This window comes from Caretta caretta, chromosome 9 (genome assembly GCF_965140235.1).
Source record: "Caretta caretta isolate rCarCar2 chromosome 9, rCarCar1.hap1, whole genome shotgun sequence".
Taxonomy (NCBI): Eukaryota; Metazoa; Chordata; order Testudines; family Cheloniidae; genus Caretta; species Caretta caretta.
The window spans coordinates 2,638,854-2,661,893 of NC_134214.1; the positions used below are offsets into that span (position 1 = coordinate 2,638,854).

Sequence of the window (23,040 nt, forward strand, 5' to 3'; positions counted from 1 at the left end):
TGGGAGTGGCTGGCTCATTACAGAAGCAGCCTTGCCTCTCCTGGGATTGCCACCTCCTCCTCTGTTATTGGGAGTGGACCACATCCACCGGGCTCCCATTGGCCCTGTCAGCCCTGGTTCTCCACTTGTGAGGTATCTCCCTTCCCTTCTTGTGTCAGTATATTGATGTCTGCAGCTGTAACTTTCACTCCATACAGCTGAAGAAGTGAGGTTTTTGAAAGCTTATGCCCAAATAAATCTGTTAGTCTTTAAGGGGCCACTGGACTCCTTGTTGTTTTTGTGGATACAGACTAACACGGCTATTCCCCCCATATTTAATTTGTGTGAGGCTTTTAAAACGTGAGTTAAAGCTAATAAAACGGTTATGAAACATTTTTCAGTTTTTACTAGGGGTGCCATAGACACCCCCCCCCAGTCTCACCCCCCATCAGCCCTGACCCCCCCCCCCCATCTCAATTCCTGGGGAAGACACTGGGCGGTGCCCTCGGGCCGGGCCAGGTCTGGGGGCGCCCGCCCCGCTTTTCAGGCCGCACGGAGCCAGCCCGGTCCCCGCGGAGGGCGCGGCTCCGAGCGGCACCGACCAGCGCCTCCAGCAGCCGGAGCCGGAGCCGGAGCCTCCCCGCGGCCGGAGGAGCCGCCCCGCATCCCGCGCCCCGCCCCGGGCTGGATTCGGAGCAGGCGCCGCCGTCCACACGGGCTCGGCTGGAATTGGCTCCGCGGCGCCGCCGGGCTCGCGTCGGCAGCGGCAGCCGCTTGTTGCTCTGCGCGCTGGTGGCTGTCACATTGTTTCCAGCTCGCGGGGGAGGGAGGCTCGGGCTGCCGAGCTCGCCGCCGCCAGGGGAGCCCCGAGCCCGGGCCCGCCGAGAGAGGCTCGCTGCTGCTGCTGCTGCTCCGGCTCCAGCTCCGGCGTCTCCTGTGCACGAAGATGGCGGCGCCGCTCGCCAGCAAGCCCGGACCCCTGGGCGCTCCCTGCAAGCCCGCCGGCCCCGAGCTCGATTTCAGGTCCGGAGCCCGCACGGAGGAATTGAACAAACTCATCCAGGAATTCACCAAGCACGACCAGCGGGAGTACGACGACCAGCGAGCCCTGGAGATCCACACGGCCAAAGACTTCATCTTCTCCATGCTCGGTGAGCGGGGGGCGTGGGGGGCTCCGGACCAGCCTGGGCTGCGGGGATGGGGGTCGGGGGTTGATTTGTTGCAGGTTGAGGTGTGTCCCCCCCCCTTTTTTTTTAATTAAAACTCTCTTTCCTGTCCCCCATGCGAGTGCATGACACACCTTCCTTCCTGGCGGTAGGTGTGCAACCCCCGAGCTGGTGTGGGGCTGATTGAGATGCACACTCGTGGCTTTGGGAGGGGAGGGGGTCAGGCGAGGCCACTCTGGCGCTCCCTGTTATTTATTTATTGTTCTTTTCATGTCTGGAGGCTAGTGATATATTTGCAGGTCACGGGTATAGTTGTAGCCAGATGGTTTAGTTGCTAGCACTCTCCCATGAGCTGTGTTTCTAGGCTTGGTTGCAAAACTTGCTAAGGTATAAATTATCCTGTGGAAGGGACCCTGGCTGCGCTGGAGAATTCTAGTTTGCATGTAACTTTGATTCTTCACGGGTGGGGGATTCTTAAATGATACTAAAACAAATGGCAAACCACACCACTGCTTAAATCACCCATGCTGTTGAATGACAAAAGAGTTAGCACAGATGAAATGCAGAGTGACTAACGTTTTAACTGCACCTGCAGTCACTGATGAATATTTACCCTGCATTGGTTAAAAATTATTCATCTAAACAGAAACCTTTAAAATAGGAAAGGATCCTTTGTAATGGACCTTGAAATCAAGCTTTCAGGTTTACATCAGCGTCACGAGCATTTTTTCATTAAACTGACAGAAGAGTGAAACATATATTTGGCAGGTTCAAAGTTTTATCTGATATTTAAGAGTCTGGGGTCAAGCCATTGAAATAGAATGTAGGGTCAATAAATAGCTCTGTGCTTCAAGGTGTGTCTCTTTCTTTCTCTCCAGTCCATAATATATGTAACTAAATAGGTAAAGTACATATGCATGTGTGTGGCTGCACAGAATCAATTTATTAATAATTAATCTATACTGCATTTGTATATGAAAACATGCTAGCATATTCCAGAAATCGCTAACTGATCACTTCCTCTTTTGTCATAAATGTACAGTGCTTACATTAAACAAGTGACTACCTGCTGAACTCTGGTTATCTAGGATGACTAGCTAATGAGTAAACGCTTGCTTTGGGATTCAGATAGTCAATATTATCATAGGGCCTAATCACATGAGCCACGCTATCAGAGGCTCGTTCACCTGCACATCTACCAATGTGATAGATGCCATCATGTGCCAGCAATGCCCCTCTGCCGTGTACATTGGCCAAACCGGACAGTCTCTATGTAAAAGAATAAATGGACACGAATCAGACGTCAAGAATTATAACATTCAAAAACCGGTCGGAGAACACTTCAATCTCTCTGGTCACTCGATTACAGACCTAAAAGTGGCAATTCTTCAACAAAAAAACTAAAAAACAGACTCCAACAAGAGACTGCTGAATTGGAATTAATTTGCCAACTGGACACAATTTAGGCTTGAATAAGACTGGGAGTGGATGTGTCATTATGCATCCAATAAAGTGAGCTGTAGCTCACGAAAGCTTGTGCTCAAATAAATTTGTGAGTCTCTAAGGTGCCACAAGTACTCCTTTTCTTTTTGCGGATACAGACTAACACGGCTGCTACTCTGAAACCTACACAAAGTAAAACTATTTCCACGTGTTTATTCCCCCCGCCCCCACTGTTCCTCAGACGTTCTTGTCAACTGCTGGAAATGGCCCACCTGGATTATCACTACAAAAGGTTCCCCCGGCCCCCGCTCTCCTGCTGGTAATAGCTCACCTTACCTGATCACTCTCCTTACAGTGTGTATGGTAACACCCATTGTTTCATGTTCTCTGCATATATAAAATCTCCCCACTGTATTTTCCACTGCATGCCTCCGATGAAGTGAGCTGTAGCCCACCAAACCTTATGCTCTAATCAATGTGTGAGTCTCTGAGGTGCCACAAGTCCTCATATTTTTTTTCTTTTTCATGTAAGGCTGGAGAGAATGTAACTCACTAATTTTGGCTTGAGAACAAGGGCAAAGCACTGAAATGCTGCCTGGCACGGGTTATAACCGCGTTTTGTGGGTGGGTTTTCTTTTTCCTGCTTCCTTTTTTTTAAAAAAAAAAAAAACAACCCCTCCCTGCATGGAATTCTGGCCCCAGTGAAGTCAATGGGAGTCTTGCCATTCTCGCCAGTGAGGCCAGGGTTCCACCCACTATCGTGATCTGACAAACCTCTCAGCTGGGATTGTGTGGGGAAAACATCAACAAGTAGAAATGAGTGACCGCCTCACAGTAACTTGTCGGCAAAGCTCTTTGGTTTGTAAATAGCAACAGCATCTTTCAGAACTGCCAGACCATGCAGAAGAGAACACCGTAGCCTTTCTTCGCCTTTACGTCTCCCCTCCCCCAGGCAGACATTGGGTGTGAGTACAGAAACTCGCATGGCACCACACCTTCTAGTTCTTCCCAGCCATCCTGACGGCCAGCTGCTCAGGATAGATCAGAAACTCTTGGATATTTGGTGCTTACACAAATTAACAAAGCTTCACTGCCCATATAATGCCCAAGGGGGACTGCTTCAGCTGTAATTGTGGAGTCTGAAATCTATCCGAATATACATCAATCACTTTCTGTCAGAATGCTGCGTGTATAACTCTGCAGGCTGAAGCATGCTGTTACATACTGACATGGGGTTTTCACAGAAGCTATGTTCTCTCATACGTCATGTTGGGCAGGTTTTGCTTGAGTCCCATCTTCAAAATTAAACCACTTCCAGTGGAAGGAATTTTGCCAGAGAAAGGACTCCAGGCCCAGACCCCGTGGAAGAATACCCTCTCGCATCGGTATTTAAAAGATTGAATTTCTTGCTTCCCTGTTCCTTACCCTTTTTCTCCCTAGCTATTGGACAGCTGAGCTCTGGAAGAGTTAATGAACTGCTGTTCTGCTACCTCAGACCTGGTACCAGGGTCCCAACAGCCCGTGTCCCCAAACGCTAGGGAAGATGTTCGTAGCTGCAGCCTTCTGACTCTGACCTAGATGGAGCAGGCGTTTGGATTGTGGTAACACAACTCGACGCTTTCCCAAAGAGCTCGCAGTCCTGTTAATGACGTAGCGCTGAAAGTGTGCGCGCGGGGGAGCCCCTACTGGGTAAGTTTCCCTGTTTATGCTGAGCGTCACTTGAGGATTGTTTGAAGTTTAGCTGCATGGTTGTATTTTCTGTCTGTTAAGTGACAGAGATGGGTGGGGCTTGCATAATTAGGGTCCTAAATGGGGAAAATTGGGGAGGAAGAATGGTCTTGTACTATTGGGACTCTGGAGATCAGGGTCTAACTTTTAGCTCTACCACTGACTTCTGTGAGACCTTGGACAAGATGCTTATACTCGCTCTCAGGTCTCTGTGGATAGGTTTAGGAAAGCAGTGGTTCCCAACCTCATGGTGCTGTTGTGGTGATGATTTCTCAGTGCCTGACAAGTGTCCTGGATACTGTTGTGATGGCGACCACATTAGTATCTAGATAAAATAGTCCTATTGGGGTGTTCATCCAAGGCGGGACTGTTCCCTCCAGAACAGCTGGAGTTGTGGTTATCGCTGCCTCCTACGTTCGCCAGAGCGGTTCAGTTCTTCTTTTGTTCGCAGCCCTTTGCGTAGAATCTTCCTTGATCCACAGCTAATTCCTCTCTGGGGCCTGAATAAAAACATGCCATGATGCCCAGATGTGCTGTGAACTGTTAAAACCATACGCTGAGCTCTTGGGAACAGGAGTCCTGAGTACGAAACCGAGCTCTGACGTTCCTAGGACTGCGGCTGCTGCCTCAAACTAGCCTGTGGTTTCTTTCTTAGGGGTCCTGACTCTTGGATTGTTTTCTTTCTAAGGGTGCTGACAGCCTTAAGTAGATCTGTAACTGTCCCTTTGTTCCAGGTGGGCATAGGCTTGCTCATAGCCATATAGAGAAGGGGTGCGGGGTTACTCATGTTGATCCTTTAGTGAGGCCATTTTCACAAACCTTGACTGTTTTGCTTGTTGCCTAAATAGGTCTAGTCTCCACAGGAGGGAAGGGACAAAACCTCAGCTCCACACAGCTTTGGGGTGGGAGGGGGGTGTGTGTCCGTGCATGCAAGTCCAAACGTTGCAGCCTGAGTCTATTGACAATCTCATGGGCGTTCGAAAGGGTGGTTGTTCTGTCCTCTGACACTCGGCAGGTGGTCGGGCGGGTAAGATTTTCCGAAGCAGCTCATATGAGTTTGCAGGTTGAGTCCCAGTGACTTTCTGTGAGCCCTTTGACCTTGCCTACATTTACAAGGGCTTGCTGGGATAGATGTACTGAGGGAGCTATCCCAGAAAACCTCCCCAGGGGCGAGACAGCTTATCCAAGTGAAAGGACACTCCTGCTGGTGTGACTGCAGCTACACCAGGGCTTTGTTGGCATAGGTATATTGGTTAGAATGGTGTTCTTGCCACACCCTGTGGTCCTGTCCCCCCACTCGCTTCTAACAAGCACAGCTAGGCCAGTAAAATTGTCTCATGTAGATCCTGCCTTAGGCTCAAGGATACTTCTGTTAAGCACTCTCGGAAATGTTACCCACTGTCTGTTGTAGGTGAGAGAGAGACTTTGATTCTGGTCCTGTACTGAGGAGCAGAAATAGCTACCAGAGTGGAATGATCTCTCTGGAGTCAAGATTTTGTTCCTCCCTCTTTTGCAAGAGAGGCCAATCACGATAGGAGCCTACCGTACTCTGAGGTCTGTATTACTAAACACCCCTTGCTGATGTGCCTCTGTGCTATTGCATACATACCGCACAGCTGTTAAAAACAACCTTCTTCTGCATCACAGTATCCTTCGTCTCTGGCTTTTGCTGGGTCCCTCTCCCTGCAGGCCCTGAGTGTCTGGGTTTATATTTAAGGCTGTCCCTTGGGTGCAGAAAATGGTAGCTATCTCCAATACAAAATCCTGATGGAAACAAGGCATAGGTAGCTCGTACCTCGATGTAGCTAGTTGAAGTCAACCCTATCCTTATGCTGCCCTCCCTCCCTCCGGGGAATACTGTGATGTGGGCTAGTCAAGATTTAAAAGACGTGGCTTGTCTCTTTTATCTCAATATAAAAACCCTGCACCTTTTGTGCAGTGAAGGCAGCCTGAGAAGCTTTATCCTACCTGCCTCTGAGACAGGTGAGCGAATGAGCTGGAGAAGTCACTCGGCTACTATTTTGAAACGTTAGGTGGTGGTGCAGGCGGTTTAGTTTAATAGCGAAGAACGTGTCTTCCGGGCACAAAAATTCTCAAGGCAGGATTGTCAAGAACTTGCCCAACACCCGTTCTTAAAGGCCGGGGAAATATTTGTAAAGGATTTTGGGAATTCTTGCCAAGCCTAATTATGCTTTAAAGGCAATTGATAATTATGTTCCTACAGAAGGATGGTAACTAGGACACGTGAACTGTTTTGTTTTTTTCTCTTCCACGTGACTTTGCATGAACACCTAGCGCGAACGCAGCATAAACAAGACAGATGCGATTAGCAGACTTGGAATGTTTCTAGCCTGGAAACAAGTTGTTCTGTTTGCTTTTAGCCAGCTGGTTAGTTTTATTTAGTAGATCCAAATCAAAGGGGCAGCAGAGATAAGGAACATAAGTGGTGGAGTTGCTTAGGAAGGGGGGTGGGGGGTTAAACTTTGCAATTCTAGGAAACACTTCCACTGGAAGATTTTTTCTCTAGTATGCAAAAATGTCTCTCTAGGAAAGCTATTGGTGGCAGCTCTGAAGCTTAATGGGCATTTCTGGGGGCTCTGCTCTGCAGCTTGGCCATTATTTCTCTTGTTAATCACTGCAGAGGAGACGTTTGATTTAATTCTAGTTTTGAAGGTTTTCTTTTCACACATTCAGACCCATGCAGTGTCCCTGCCGGTCCATACAAGATCTGGCAATGTGCAGGGTTTCCTTCGGGGTCCATGGCTATAATCGCACCCCACTTCAAAAGTATTTTACAATCGGAAAACGGGGCTCTAGCCAAATTGCAGCTTGTTTGTCACAGAATCGTAGGACTGGAAGGGACTTCGAGAGGTCATCTATTCCAGTCCCCTGCACTCGTGGCAGGACTAAGTCCTCATAGTTATTAAGTGACCACAACCAGAATTGTCTGTCCCTCCTCAGACTCTCAAGCCCCCAAACACCGGGGAGACCTGGGTAGTATGGAAGGCAGATTTGAACAACACTTACTTTTGACTTTGCAGACACCAAACCTCTGCTTGTTTTCCCTATCACTGAACCCTGTATCAAGTCCACGGACAAGTGGTATCTAAGTTGTGTCTGAATCTTGCCGATTCCGTCTGCATAATGTCTCTGGGGTCTTGTCTACACTACAGAGAAAAGTTGATCTAAGCTACGCAATTTGAGTTACAGGAATAGCGTAACTCAAGTCGACATAGCTTAGATCTATTTACCGCGGGGTCCACACTACATGATACTGACGGGAGACACTCTCCCGTTGACTCCCCTTACTCTTCTTGATCCGGTGGAGTACAGGAGTCGACGGGAGAGCTATCTGCGGTCAATTTAGCGGGTCCTCACAAGCCCCGCTAAATCGACCACTCATGCATCAATCGCTGCACGTCGATCCCCCAGTGAGTATAGACAAGCCCTAAGATACAGCCTTTACTGTCCACCCACACAGCTCAAACTCCTTGTCCAGGCTCTCGTCTCCTGTTTCAATTACCACAACATCCTTTTCTCTGGCCTTGACAAATGCAGTCTTGCCCCGCTCATCCATTCAGAGTGCAGCTGCGAAGATCGCTTACGTAGCTTATGGCTTTGAGCATGTCACCCTCTCTGCATCCCTCCACTGGCTCCCTCTTTCTCGCAGCAAACACAGATTATTTCTTTTCGCTTTCAAGGCTCTTCACGGGCTGTCCTCACCCCACCCATCATCGCTCGTTCAGCATTGAGATGTCTACTCTTGCCTCTGATCGGCCCATGATCTCAGCCTCCGTCACTCACTTGTTAAATTTTCAAGCAAGCACCATTATGCTTTCTCCCATGTTGACCTGCAAGCTGGTGAGGAGCTCCCTGTAGGCATCCACGAAGCTACCTTGTTATCCTCCTTCAGATTCCTCCTGGAAACTCTCCGTTTCCATGATGCCTCCAAACAACACGACAGTGGCTAGGCTCTTGGTGTGCCGAGGCCACTGCGTCACATGCTGACCAATGCTGTCCCGTGTGTGCCTCCATCCATCTGTACCCATCTGTTGTCTCCTTTTACTTAGGTTATAAGCTTTGGGAGAGGGGACTGTTTTTTTTTCTTCTGTTTGGACAGTGCCTAGCACAGTGGGGTCCTGGGCCATGACGAGGGCTCCTATGTAGTAGAACAATACAAATAAACAGTGACAGCATGTCCACTTGGAACTTCATGGCAGCAGCAGCAGGGGTAGAATCCAGATCCCACTGTTTTTCAAGCACCATACCTACCCTTTGACCTAAGGAAAATTACTGTTGGCAATATAGGGCCTATGCCCCAGAGTTGAGTGATTCTGATTGTGTCCAGGAGACGGCAGCGATAGATGCTAGCCTGTTCGTTGGAATACATAGCTGACATTAAAACAAATCCTGGAACTACCAAAATGAGATTAATGGTTTGGGGAGGAAAGAACCATATCTTTTACAATTCTTCAGCCCTTCTTTTCAAGCAGGAGTTCCTTCCTGAGCTAAACTCCCCTTGATCTGAATTGGGAAGGGGGCGGGGGAAGGGGAATCACGTTGCACACTTTGGAAAAAACCCACCTTAATTCTGCCCCACTCTTCACCACCAATTGCCTACCATTCATCTAGTAAGGAGATACATCTCTCTCTCTGGGCAGTGTTTTTTTTAAATAGCCTCTGTTTATAAATGAAAATGTAATAATCTTCTGTTCGGTAAAGAAGTTATGTGCTACCTTAGTTGAATTATTGGGGCACTGTGCGATTTGCAGTTTGTGGGTGTTCGGGGCCGTGTGGCTGGAGTGGATTGGGAGGGACGGAGCCAGGCGGCTGCTCATTCTGTGGCAGACCTGGGGAGCTGTGACGGGCACTGTTGCACGGGGGCTATCTTGCAGCGTGGATGTGCGCACACCAGAGCTTGCTTACTGAGGGAGGATGAATTGTCCCAGCCGGCTGGTGGATGGGAAATGACTCTTGGGCAGATGTATCAAACCGCCAGCCCCAGGACTCTGATCTGTGGGTCTGTATGTGCAGCGATCTTGAGTTTACCTGGCCTGATCCCTACTCTGCGTGTACTCCCTTTGGATACATCCTCTCTCGTTTTCAAAGACCTGTTTCAGTGGATCTCCTCTCTGTCTTCTGCAGTAGCTTAAATTAGAAGGAACAAACCTTCCTTGAACTGATTTGTTAAACACACGCGTCAAAGGTACCCTTGATGCTAAGTGAAGTACAGTGGTCTTATTAATGTGCTGTCTTTCATCTGTCAGACCGTATGATTTAGTCTAATTTAGAGCATTAATTAAAGTACAGTTCATGCACTTCGTGCTGATTGGGCTGGTGCGGAAAGTACAATGCTCTGAATGAGGAGCGATTACTTAAAGTTAAGATGCAGAAACCACGAGGCGGGGATCTGGACTAGCTTTTCTTCCCTCCTGCTCCTTTCCAGACCTCTTTGGAGAGGAGGCTGCTAATAGTGCTGTGCTGCCTGGCTTCCGGGCATAGAACAATGGAGACTGATGACACCAACTTGAATCACTGCCTCATAGACTGTAGTTAAGGCATTGGACTGGGAATCCTCAAACCTGGGTTCGGTTCCCAGCCCTACCCTAGTTGGGCAAGTGCCTGAGTCTATTGACTTTTAATGGGATTGGGGCATTTTTGGAAACTTTACCTGTCTGTGCCTCAGTTGCCCGTCTATAAAATGGGGATAACAATTCTTCCTCTACTTGTGCAGCCTGTTTGGCTTGGTAGTGTCGGGCTGGCTTGGTGTGTCTGTGTATGGCCTACTGCAAGGGGCTGTCATCTTGGTTGGGGTCTCTACAGGCTGTTGTAATGTCAGAAATGAGATGTAACTGCAGGAATATGACAGTTGTGGCCCAGAACTGCTAGCGACCATGTTCCAGGCAATGTTGAAAGGGAATAACATTTTGAAGACTAAGATCATGACCTTTAAGAAGAATACTTCAGTTTGCTGTACAATTAGTCTAAAATATAGCAACTCCGCATTGCATTGCTGCAGGTCTTGAGCAGTAGGACAGTGTAGGGCAGTTCTTTCTGCTAAGGCTGTGGTGAGGCCATATCTGGCTTAGGGCATGCATTACTGACCAGCCAGCTCCAGAAAGTATTCAAAGACTGAATACTTTCAAACACTGGAGGAAGGTACTGATGCGCCCTCCTTGTGTGCTGATCAAGTGGCTTGGCCTCAGAGAGAGGTTACAAAGTGACCTACTTATTAAGGTCTAGCAAATAATCCTAGGTCTTATGCAGTAGGTTCCCAAAGCTCCTTACAAACTGCAGTTAAAAGTACGGTCCTGGCTTCAGCTGGAGCTGGTGTGGAATGTGTGGGTCCAAGCTCACAGAGCAGCAGGGAACAGCAATCTGGGACAGAAAGTGGTAACTATCATATATTGTTGAAACCACGGATACCGGTGTGGGTAACCACAAGGACCCAGGAAAGAGTGTGATCACACTGTGTGACAAACTCGCAGCCTGCGGCTGTGATTTGAGATATGAAAAGTGGAAGTGGTTGAATGTAGGGTTTTTCCTTTTCCAAGCGCATCATGCTACGTGGAATACTCCCACCTCTCGGCACAGTGGGCGCTCATTAATGAAAGTTAGCTTGTCCAGAATTGCTGAGAACGCACAGAACTACTGAGAGGTACAACCTGTGTTCCTGCCACAAAGCAGGAGAGCTTGGCCTGAGATACTAGCCCATGTGCTTTCGTTCTAAAACGTCTCTAGCACTCCTAGAGTGGCACAGCTGTACCGATGCAGCCGTGCCACTGTAAGATCGCTCGCGTAGCCGCTCCATGCCGGCGGGAGAGCTCTCCCACCAACGTAGTGCTGATGATATGGCCTTAGCTTTTCCACACATATGGTGGGACCTTTTGAGATTGTGCTAAGAACCGGCCTTGAGGGAAGGAGGTTAGTCAGTGTGCCCCTGTACAGAAAGTACTGTAAGGATTGTGTTTCCTTACTAATCATTCCTTCGTAGTCTCAAAGGTTCAGACAAATGCAATTAACTTCTCTGCTTCTCTTCTGCCTATTAAATCACTGCTTCTTGGGGCAGCGAGTCCTGGAACCCACAAGAGGAGAGGCAATTCTTGATTTAGTCCTATGTGGAGCACAGGATCTGGTCCAAGAGGTTAATAGAGCTGGACCGTGTGGTAATAGTGACCATAATATAATTATTTAACATCTCTGTGATGGGGAAAACACCACAGCAGCCCAACACTGTAGCATTTAATTTCAGAAAGGGGGACTACACAAAAATGAGGAAGTTAGTTTAACAAAAATTAAAAGGTACAGGGCCAAAAGTGAAATCCCTGCAAGCTGCGTGGAAACTTTTTAAAGACACCATAATAGAGGCTCAACTTAAATGTATACCTCACATTAAAAAACACCATAAGAGAACCAAAAAAGTGCCACTGTGGTTAAACAACAAAGTAAAAGAAGCAGTGAGAGACAAAAAGTGCAAGTTTAAATCCTAGTGAGGAAAATAGAAAGGAGCATAAACTCTGGCAAATGAAGTGTAAAAATATAATTAGGAAGGCCAATAAAGAATTTGAGGAACAGCTCGCCAAAGACTCAAAAAAATTAATAGCAATTTTTTTTTTACGTACATCAGAAGCAGGAAGCCTGCTAAGCAACCAGTGGGGCCACTGGACGATCGAGATGCTAAATGATCACTCAAGGACGATAAGGCCATTGCGGAGAAACTACATGAATTCTTTGCATCGCTCTTCGTGGTTGAGGATGTGAGGGAGATTCCCAAACCTGAGTCTTTTTAGGTGACAAATCTGAGGAACTGTCTCAGATTGAGGTGTCATTAGAGAAGGTTTTGGAACAAATTGACAAACTAAACAGTAATAAGTCACCAGGACCAGATGGTCTTCACCCAAGAGTTCTGAAGGAACTCAAATGTGAAATTGCAGAATTACTAACTATAGTCTGTAACCTATCATTTAAATCAGCTTCTGTACCAAATGACTGGAAGATAGCTAATGTGACACCAATTTTTAAAAGTGCTCTAGAGGTGATCCCGGCAATTACAGGCCTGTATGCCTGACTTTAGTACTGGGCAAACTGGTTGAAACTATAGTAAAGAAGAGAATTGTCATACACATAGATGAACATAATTAGCTGGGGAAGAGTCAACATGGTTTTTGTAAAGGGAAATCATGCCTCACCAATCTTCTAGAATTCTTTGAGGGGATCAACAAGCATGTGGACAAGGGGGATCCAGTGGAGATAGTGTACTTAGATTTTCAGAAAGTCATTGAGAAGGTCCCTCACCAAAGGCTCTTAAGCAAAGTAAGCTGTCATGGGGTAAGAGGGAAGGTCCTCTCATGGACTGGTAACTGGTTAGAAGATAGGAAACAAATGGTAGGAATAAATGGTCAGTTTTCAGAATGTAGAGAGGTAAATAGTGGTGTCCCCCAGGGGTCTGTACTAGGACCAGTCCTATTCAACATATTCATCAATGATCTGGAAAAAGGGGTAAACAGTGAAGTGGCAAAATTTTCAGATGATACAAAACTACTCAAGATAGGTAAATCCAAGGCAGACTACGAAGAGCTACAAAAGGATCTCTCAAAACTGGGTGACTGGGTAACAAAATAGCAGGTGAAATTCATTGTTGATAAATTTCAGAGTAACAGCCGTGTTAGTCAGTATTCGCAAAAAGAAAAGGAGTACTTGTGGCACCTTAGAGACTAACCAATTTATTTGAGCATAAGCTTTCGTGAGCTACAGCTCACTTCATCGGATGCATACTGTGGAAAGTTTAGAAGATCTTATTATATACACATAAAGCATGAAACAATACCTCCTCCCACCCCACTCTCCTGCTGGTAATAGCTTATCTAAAGTGATCACTCTCCTTACAATGTGTATGATAATCAAGGTGGGCCATTTCCAACACAAATCCAGGTTTTCTCACACCCCCCCCCCCACACACAAACTCACTCTCCTGCTGGTAATAGCTATTTTACAACAAAAAAACTTCAAATCCAGACTCCAGTGAGAAACTGCTGAATTGGAATTCATTTGCGAATTGGATACAATTAATTTAGGCTTGAATAGAGACTGGGAGTGGCTTAGTCATTATGCAAGGTAGCCTATTTCCCCTTGTTTTTTCCTACCCCCCCCCCACCTTGATTATCATACACATTGTAAGGAGAGTGATCACTTTAGATAAGCTATTACCAGCAGGAGAGTGGGGTGGGAGGAGGTATTTTTTCATGTTTTGTGTGTATATAATAAGATCTTCTAAACTTTCCACAGTATGCATCCGATGAGGTGAGCTGTAGCTCACGGAAGCTTATGCTCAAATAAATTGGTTAGTCTGTAAGGTGCCACAAGTGTTGATAAAGTAATGCACATTGGCAAACACAACCCGAACTATACATATAAAATGATGGGGTCTAAATTAGCTGTTACCACTCAAGAAAGAGATCTTGGAGCCATTGTGGATAGTTCTCTGAAAACAGCCGAGCTCCATCCTCTTTGGAACCCCCCTTCAGGTAGTTGAAGGCTGTGATCAAATCCCCCTCACTCTTCTTTTCTGCAGACTAAATAAACCCAGTTCCGTAAGCCTCTCCCCATAAGTCATGTGCCCCAGCCCCCGATCATTTTCATTGCCCTCTGCTGGACTCTCTCCAATTTGTCCGCATCCTTTCTGTAGTGTGGGACCCAAAACTGGACGCAATACTCCAGGTGTGGCCTCACCAGTGCCGAATAGAGGGGAACGATCACTTCCCTCGATCTGCTGGCCATGCTCCTACTACTGCAGCCCAATATGCCGTTAGCTTTCTTGGCAACAAGGGCACACTGCTGACTCATATCCAGCTTCTCGTCCACTGTAATCTCCAAGTCCTTTTCTGCAGAACTGCCGCTTAGCCAGTTGGTCCCCATCCTGTAGTGGTACATGGGATTCTTCTGTCCTAAGTGCACTTGTCCTTGTTGAACTTCATCAGATTTCTTTTGGCCCGATCCTCCAATTTGTGTAGGTCACTCTGGACCCTATCCCTACCCTCCAGTGCATCTACCTCTCCCCAGAGTTTAGTGTCATCCACGAACTAACTGTGGGTGCAATCCATCCCATCATCCAGATCATTAATGAAGATGTTGAACAATGCTGGGAATCATTAAGAAAGAGATAGATAATAAGACAGAAAATATCATATTGCCTCTATATAAATCCATAGTATGCCCACATCTTGAATACTGCATGCAGATGTCACCGCATCTCAAAAAAGATATATTGGAAACGGTTCAGAAGAGGACAACAAAAATGATTAGGGATATGGAACAACTGCCATATGAGGAGAGATTAATAAGGCTGGGACTTTTCAGCTTGGAAAAGAGACGACTAAGGGGGGATGTGAGAGAGATCTATAAAATCATGACTGGTGTGGAGAAAGTATTTAAGGAAGTGTTATGTACTCCTTCTCATAACACAAGAACTTAGGGTCATCAAATGAATTTAATAGGCAGTAGGTTTAAAACAAATGGAAGTATTTTTTCACACAACACACAGTCAGACTGTGGAACTCCTTGCCAGAGGATGTTGTGGAGGCCAGGACTATAACATGATTCCAAAAAGAACTAGAGAAGTTTGTGGAGGATAGGTCCATCAATGGCTGTTATCCAGGATGGACAGGGGTGGTGTCCCTAGCCTCTGTTTGCCAGAAGCGGGGAGTGGGCGACAGGGGATGGATCACTTGATGATTATCTGTTCTGTTCCTTCCCTCTGGGGCACATGGCACTGGCCACTGTCGGAAGACAGGACACTGGGCTAGATGGACCTTTGGTCTGACCCAGTTTGGCCGTTCTTAGGTCTGTATGTAAAATCTGCATTTACAGCTGCATTTGGCTCTAATACATGAGGCCGATGTTTGGAGATGCTTCAGGTTTATTTTTTTTAGTTCCTTTAGTAAATCTGTAACTTAGCACAGATGGAGAGCTGCATTTGCAGTCATTTCATGATGTAATCATTTAATCCTTTGTGACACGTTACTGCTGAGTGTCAAAGTGGATCACTCTAATCTCCATCCTTGGCTCAGTGTGGCCGAACCTGAACTGCAGGCCATTTTTCAGGAACCTGCAAACTCTCATGTGTGCGGGGAGATTGATGTCCATAAGCTTGTTTTGCTGCTGCTGAATGAGTTTCTCTGCAACACAGTCCAGTGCATTGAAGAATCTGGAGTTTACAGCAAAGAAGAAAGAGGCAATGGAGTGCAAATTAAGGCATTTCCTGAATACAAAGTCCTACTTAATCTCCTTTTAGATGCACTTCTTTTGCCCACAGTCAGAGTTATACCGTTTCTGTGGCTCAGAGGTGTCTGAATTCACCTCTCTTCTTTTCTTACAATTCTTACAACCACCTCTACTCGACCTGCACGTTGGGATAATTGTTGTGCAGCTTCCAATTTTTCAGCTGCTGAAATATTAGAACTCCGACTCGCTCTACTGCCTATGCAGCTCGTCCGTGAGTGGTGACTCACTGCCATTCAAGACTCCAGTAGTGTTTAGTAACATCATATTGTTTGCCATGCACAACGAGGTGTTTGCGTTTCTACGGGGAGACAGGTAAGGACTGGCATTCCAACAGTTCTTCAGTCCTCTTTCCCAACTGAGCAGTAGTCTACTTCCCAAATCTTCCTTTTGCTCGCTGCACACAGTGGAGGTTTTGAAGATTGTAGGTATCCCCCAGCTCGCTGGGCCAAACCTGAAGTTGACGGGGGAGGCGCTGCCTGCAGACGTCTTCTAGCCACATGCTAAATGGCTTCTAGATTAGAGACAATAACAAGAAAGAACACAAGCCTGAGTGCAGATTGTACAAGCTGCAGCAGCTCGGAGAACTAAACGACTGCTTTCTCTGCATGCAGAGGTCTCAGAAACTTAACGGGGCAGGACACAGAAAACAAAGGCATGAGGATTTCATAGCATTCATCTGTCGGAGGGAAGAATTTCGCTTGATTACATTTTTTTAGAAAAAAGAAAAGGAGGACTTGTGGCACCTTAGAGACTAACGAATTTATTTGAGCATAAGCTTTCGTGAGCTACAGCTCACTTCATAGATTCATAGATATTTAGGTCAGAAGGGACCATTATGATCATCTCGTCTGACCTCCTGCACAATGCAGGCCACAGAATTTCACCCACCACTCCTGCAAAAAACCTCACACCTATATCTGAGCTATTGAAGTCCTCAAATTGTAGTTTAAAGACTTCAAGGAGCAGAGAATCCTCCAGCAAGTGACCCGTGCCCCATGCTACAGAGGAAGGCGAAAAACCTCCAGGGCCTCTTCCAGTGTGCCCTGGAGGAAAATTCCTTCCCGACCCCAAATATGGCGATCAGCTAAACCCTGAGCATATGGGCAAGATTCATCAGCCAGATACTACAGAAAATTCTTTCCTGGATAACTCAGATCCCACTCCATCTAATATCCTATCACAGGCCATTGGGCCTATTTACCATGAATATTTAATTACCAAAACCATGTTATCCCATCATATCATCTCCTCCATAAACTTATCTAGTTTAATCTTAAAGCCAGATAGATCTTTTGCCCCCACTGCTTCCCTTGGAAGGCTATTCCAAAGCCCTTCTGTGTACCTGTTCCAGTTTGAATTCATCCTTCTTAAACATGGGAGACCAGAACTGCACACAGTATTCCAAGTGAGGTCTCACCAGTGCCTTGTATAACGGTACTAAAACCTCCTTATCTCTACTGGAAATACCTCTCCTGATGCATCCCAAGACCGCATTAGCTTTTTTCACGGCTATATCACATTGGCGGGTCATAGTCATCCTATGATCAACCAATACTCCAAGGTCCTTCTCCTCCTCTGTTACTTCTAATTGATGCATCCCTAGCTTATAACTAAAATTCTATTAGATGCAGCTCACGAAAGCTTTGCTCAAATAAATTTCTTAGTCTCTAAGGTGCCACAAGTACTCCTTTTCTTTTTGCGAATACAGACTAACACGGCTGCTACTCTGAAACCTGTCGTTTTTTTAGAGAAACCTGATCAGAATCACTCATTAAAGTGTTCAAGCCCTTGATGCTGCATTTCTAATGCAAGTCAGATTCCCTAATGGCCCTTGTGGATATGTAAAGAATGCAAGGTTTCATAAAACCACACGTTCCCACTAAATTTATTGTTTTGGGAATGCGTACACTCTTAGGGTGTCTGCCCCCTGGACATTGCAGCATTGACAACCTGAAGGCAGCACTGCCGACCCCAAACAGTTACGAATCAGAAGTCAGCCCCCAAAATCATGGGATTTTTTTTCTTTTTTTTTAAAGGGGGTATCTTATTTGCCTTCTGGCTTTTGAGCTTTTAGGGTATAGTTGGGTCATGTCTTCAAACTTTAGAATTAGCAAACGTGTATTAGAATTGGCTTGTTAAGAGCAGTTTTCAGCTTTAATAATCTAAGACACTTTATTATGCAGGCAAATAAACTTGCTTCTCTATGATGTATCTATTTTAAGATGACAGTGTTAAGATGGCACTTCTGTATATTGAATTTTGCACAGTGAATTCACTTGATCTTTCCTATTTGATTAAACACACATATCTTGTATGACTTAAAACCAACAAAAGAAATCACTTATTTGGGGCCTGATCCTACTCCCACTTGACATGGAGTGGCAACCCTGGATGAGCTCCTCTGGAAAGGGATGTATTTCTTTAATTTGGTGTCTGAGTGAATGGAAGTGCAGCGTTGTTTGTCCTCGAACAGGCTCAGCCCACCCTGGAACATCAGCTCCCTTTTCCGTGGCTGCGTTTGGAGAGAAGAAAATACAGCTTGTCAAGAGACCCCCTGTTGTTCTTAATTTGCCTCTCTAAATAGCACTGCTTCTGCCCTTGCGCACCAAGACAATAATAAATAATGATCCTCAGCATTTATAAAGCACTTTGCCCATTTCAAAGCATTCTAGGTACATTAACGAATTTATCTAAGATACAAATGCTCCCTCGCTGAAGATAGTCTTCCTTCTCCCTAAGGGAATCCGCTATTCGAGCTGGGTCCAGACTCCGCCCCGCCCCCACCTTTCTTTAACTGCAGCTAAGAGGCATCAAAATTCCATTAAATTATGATTGCCACATACGCAGTCCCGTACAGCGGTCCATCAGCATATCTTCATTTTACTGCTGGGTAAAGCAAGGTGCAGCAGTTGAATGTGCGTGGAGTCAAGGGCACCATTCAGAGTACAACTCAGGCATCCAACTCCCAGCCCCACAGCTCTAAGCACTGTTACGCCACTCAGTAAATCTGTAAGTGTCTGGTGGGGAGCTGCCAGGGAGAGGCATTGATGAGGGCCTCTGTTTGTTCATGCCCAACACCATCTGCCTTTAAAGCCCCGTGGAGCCGGAGGGGATGAGTGTTGGGCACTGGTGTGGGGCCTCCAACTTGTGTCACGTGGGTCACTCGTGAACCAGGCAGCAATGACTGTGCTCATTACCGTCTTGTGCTGTGAACAGCTCGTGTAACTCATCAGCCCACCCGGCAGCCATAGGGTCACCAGTGTTCGCAAGACCATCACCCACTGGGCGTGGCAATGCTATGTGGAGATCTTGAGCCTTTAGCAGTTTGGGAGTGGTACCATGATAAACCAACCCCATTTTTTTTAAAAAAAGCCTGTCCCAGTAGGAGAATAAGGGATAGACTTTTTGTCCCTACTTTTGTAGCAGACAAGCCAGGTCCCCAGCAGGACAGAGGTGGCTCTGCCACAGGCGAGGTGGGGTATAACTTTAGGATGCCATGGAGGAGAAAAACTTTGGTTTTTCTCCTCCATCAGGCACAGCTCAGTGGGGGCTCACTGCACCCTAGCACATGAGTGGGGCGGGGTCGGGTGCCTGGGAAGGAGACCCAGGGACCAGTGGGTCCATAGCTAATGTAAGCTGGTCATTTCCTCACACAGGGCTGGGGGTGGGGTGCGGTGCGCGTTAGAACCGCAGTAGCGTCTGCTCTAAGCATCTGCAGAGCACGGCTTGGTGCAGAGAATAGACGTGTCCCTGAATGCACAGAAATCCTGCATTTACATGCATGTCGGGATGGATGCTTCCGGCCCTCGCCGCTTGCCTAGTTTGTCCTTTGTTCTACCACCGGCTTTTCAATAGCTTTAAATAACATTGTTAACTAAAGTGAGGGGTTAAATGCCGACGCTCATATGCATTGTGTGCCGGCAGACCTGCACTGAAATTCCCAGGTACGCCACAAGAAGGATGTGGATAAATTGGAGAGAGACCAGCGAAGGGCAACCAAAATGATTAGGGGTCTGGAACACATGAGTTATGAGGAGAGGCTGAGGGAGCTGGGATTGTTTAGCCTGCAGAAGAGAAGAATGAGGGGGGATTTGATAGCTGCTTTCAACTACCTGAAAGGGGGTTCCAAAGAGGATGGCTCTAGACTGTTCTCAATGGTATCAGATGACAGAACGAGGAGTAATGGTCTCAAGTTGCAGTGGGGGAGGTTGAGGTTGGATATTAGGAAAAACTTTTTCACTAGGAGGGTGGTGAAACACTGGAATGCGTTACCTAGGGAGGTGGTGGAATCTCTTTCCTTAGAAGTTTTTAAGGTCAGGCTTGACAAAGCCCTGGCTGGGATGATTTAATTGGGGATGGGTCCTGCTTTGAGCAGGGGGTTGGACTAGATGACCTCCTGGGGTCCCTGCCAACCCTGATAGTCTATGATTCTGTGATTCTACTGGACCCCAGCTCGTGTGCCCTCTCATGGGCCGGTGCACTGTGCAGAGGCTACAATTAAAAACCCACAATTGCTGCATCAGCAGGTTTCTAACACACAGGGAGAGGGACCAAGGAGAAAGTGGACAGACTTTCTGCAGCATTTCCCCATCTGCCAGAGGTACAGAGTGCTCCCCCGCATGGGCCAGGGCGGTAGAGACAGCCAGCTGACGGCTATGAACAGGGAAATGAGGTGGGGAAGGGAATATCTTTCTGTTAATTGGACCAGCTTCTGGTGGTGGGAGAGACAAGGTTTCGAGCCTCACAGAGCTCTTCTTCAGGCCTGGGAAAGGAACTCCCAGTGTCACTGCAAATTGCAAGGTGGAATGGATTGTAGGCAGCACATATTGTGAGGAACTATTCAAGGCAGGGAGGCCCGTTAACACGTCTGCAGTCATAAGACAAAAAGAGAAGGTTAATTAGTGGGTTACAGATTGTTGTAATGTGCCATAAATCCAGTGTCTGTTCAGTCTGTGATTTTTGGTGCCTGGAAGGGTAATGAATTTAAACTCCCAGGCTTGTCTTTTGGGGTGTTTGTGCTGGTTTCCTTTGAGGATGAGGACTGATAGGTCAGGTATAGAGTGATGGCTTTGTGAAAAGTGTTCACCCTTAGGTGATAGGGTGTTTTTGTCTTTCTATCATTTTCCTGGGCGAGTTCATCCGAGAGCGCAGTGATTGTCTGGTTGTACCCACATACTTCTTGTTGGGGCATTGAGTGCATTGGATGAGGAACACCACCCATTGTTGTGATAGGCACGTGTGGGATGCCTGGATCTTGAAAGATGTGTTTTGGGGGGTGTTGATCAGTGGAGAGCTGTCTGCAGGGTTTGAGCACAAAAGGCCTTGAACAGAGAGCACCGTCACAAGCCGCCTGCTCCCATCAGCCAGTGGAAGAACTTCCATCAATGTGAACAGGTCCAATCTGAGCAGCTCGAAGCCGTCCCAGAGTTAAGCAAGACAAATTGAGATTAGAGTGCTGTGGAGGGAGGGAACAGGGGGAGGATGCCAGTTTGTCTCCACCTTTCCTGCTCCTTTTTCCCCACAGACCCCTTTTACCTCCTTGGACAGAACAGCGTGACCAATCCCCAGTTTAAATTACCCCTGTGATTTTTGGCATTAAAATGTTAACTGCAGCCTCTTCACTAATCCACAGTCACTGACGTCTGGAAGCTTCTAAAACGAGGGGTGCGGGGAAAAAATCTACTTTGTGCTAGGGATGGCGGAGAGGCCTCTAAACCAGGCCTTTGATGCTGGGCTCCTGCTGTTCCAATGCAACTTTCACAGGCAAATAAATCTTCCATTAAATAACGCTGTAAACAATTACAATGGGACTGGAGCACCAAGATCGCTGCCCCATTGAAGCTTTTTACATTTTTCAGTCAGAACGGAGAGACTAGAGGCAGCCCAGGCCACATTCCTCAAATACCGCCCCAGAGGAGCTGTGCTTAGAGCAGACCATTCCTGGGGCTGTGCTCAGAGCCCACGTTCCCTGGGCTGGCGGAGAGCGGGGTGTGGGTTTTTTTAACCCCCTGTTTGTGAGGTAGGACCCCACAAGATGATGGGTTAGTGTGCACATGCAGGCAAGCTACTCATTGTCTATAGCCTACGGCACAAAGCCATGAACTCCTGGTGAGCCTGATGCCACAGGGCTCGGCTCGCTCTCTGGCGCCCATAGGCTTGGTTCGCGGGCTCTAGAAGTGGGAGCCATCCTTGGTAGATTCATTTGCAGGCCTGAGTTTGAGCCTCCAGAGGGAACAGCCAGTGCAGAGGGAGATTCCCTGGCCACTTTGGCTGAGAGGCCAGCTGGTGTTTCCCAGGTGGCCCATTTCATGGACACGGAACAAGCTAGGGTTTACAAACACATTGTCCCTCACACTCGGTCTGGGTGACTTTGATGGGAACATTTTTCACAGGGCAAGAGACTAACCACTTTTCCCAAGAGAACTGCTATATCAAAAAGAGCTGAAGGGCTCTGCTCCACACGGAGCTAGGTCAGCATAACTTACGGCCCTATTTTAAACTGGTTGAAAAAGGCTGCGTAGAGGTTTTTTATTTCAGTGTAAACCAGGTTTATTTCTGTTTAGCTGGAGTCAGCTAGGAACAGGTGTAAGCTAAACCAAAATAAACTGCTCTTAAACCAAAATAAGATTTCCACACGGGGCCTGCACTGGTTTAACTGAACGGCTGCAAATGCATGTATGTAGACAAGAATGAAATTGCATTATTCATGGGACCGTTTCCTGGCCAGTCCAGGCCTGCACATAGCCTCTCTTATCCCATACAGATAACTCTGCTTTGGCAGGGAGGGATTCGGGGAAAGAGAGGACTCAAGTGCTGAGCACCTTCACACTCACTCTCTCCCCTCCTTCCCTGCCCCCCAGGACACTCAGCTCAGCCTTAGAACATTTCTCCTTAGCACCCTCATGACCAGCCTACCAAGCAGTGTCTCCACAGGGATGGCGTCAATACCAACTGGAGCAGAAAACTCCAAGACCACGCCTGTGCATTGTGCCGCTGAAATGTGGTCCATGCAGAATTGCATAGACCACTGCAACACACTCATAATGGATCAGATTTGGGTTTTTCATTCTTTAAATAATTTTCTAACGTGACTGTGGCCAATAAAAGTTTGAAAAGTGTGATCTGAGTGCATCCTAAAGGCTTGAAGAAAAGAGGAGACCTAGAAGAACAATTTTTTTTAAATCTCATAATTTTTTAAATTTTTGCTGTTGACCATACTGCATATCTGACCTTTCAACTTTTTGGGAAGAAATGGGACATGAACCAAGTGGTCAGATAAAGCTATTTGAGTTTTTGGCCCATCTCTGAAGAGGAAATAAACTAACTCCTGATACATTTCAAATCATTCTGCTCTTTGCAGTGTAGACATGAGCACAAGTGATGCAGAGGACTCCAATGTTAAAGTCAAGAAAAAAAAATTCCAAAGTTCCCAATACTCCAAGTC

General features: G+C 46.9%; 1 protein-coding gene across 2 annotated transcripts in view; it reads left to right on the forward strand.

Annotated features, from left to right (window-relative positions):
* Window positions 1–463: 463 nt before the first annotated feature.
* Window positions 464–23,040, forward strand: part of MB21D2 (Mab-21 domain containing 2) — an 86,500-nt gene continuing 63,923 nt past the window's right edge. Inside the window, exons 1-2 of one of the 2 annotated variants that reach the window (XM_048863660.2) lie at window positions 1,039–1,130; window positions 4,029–4,277. Coding sequence is in view for 1 of the 2 variants with exons in the window: in XM_048863659.2 (XP_048719616.1) it covers window positions 926–1,130 (205 nt within the window). In the remaining variant the exon portion in view is untranslated. Of the gene's footprint in view, window positions 1,131–4,028; window positions 4,278–23,040 lie in introns of both variants that reach the window. The other variant, XM_048863659.2, reaches the window with a different exon arrangement.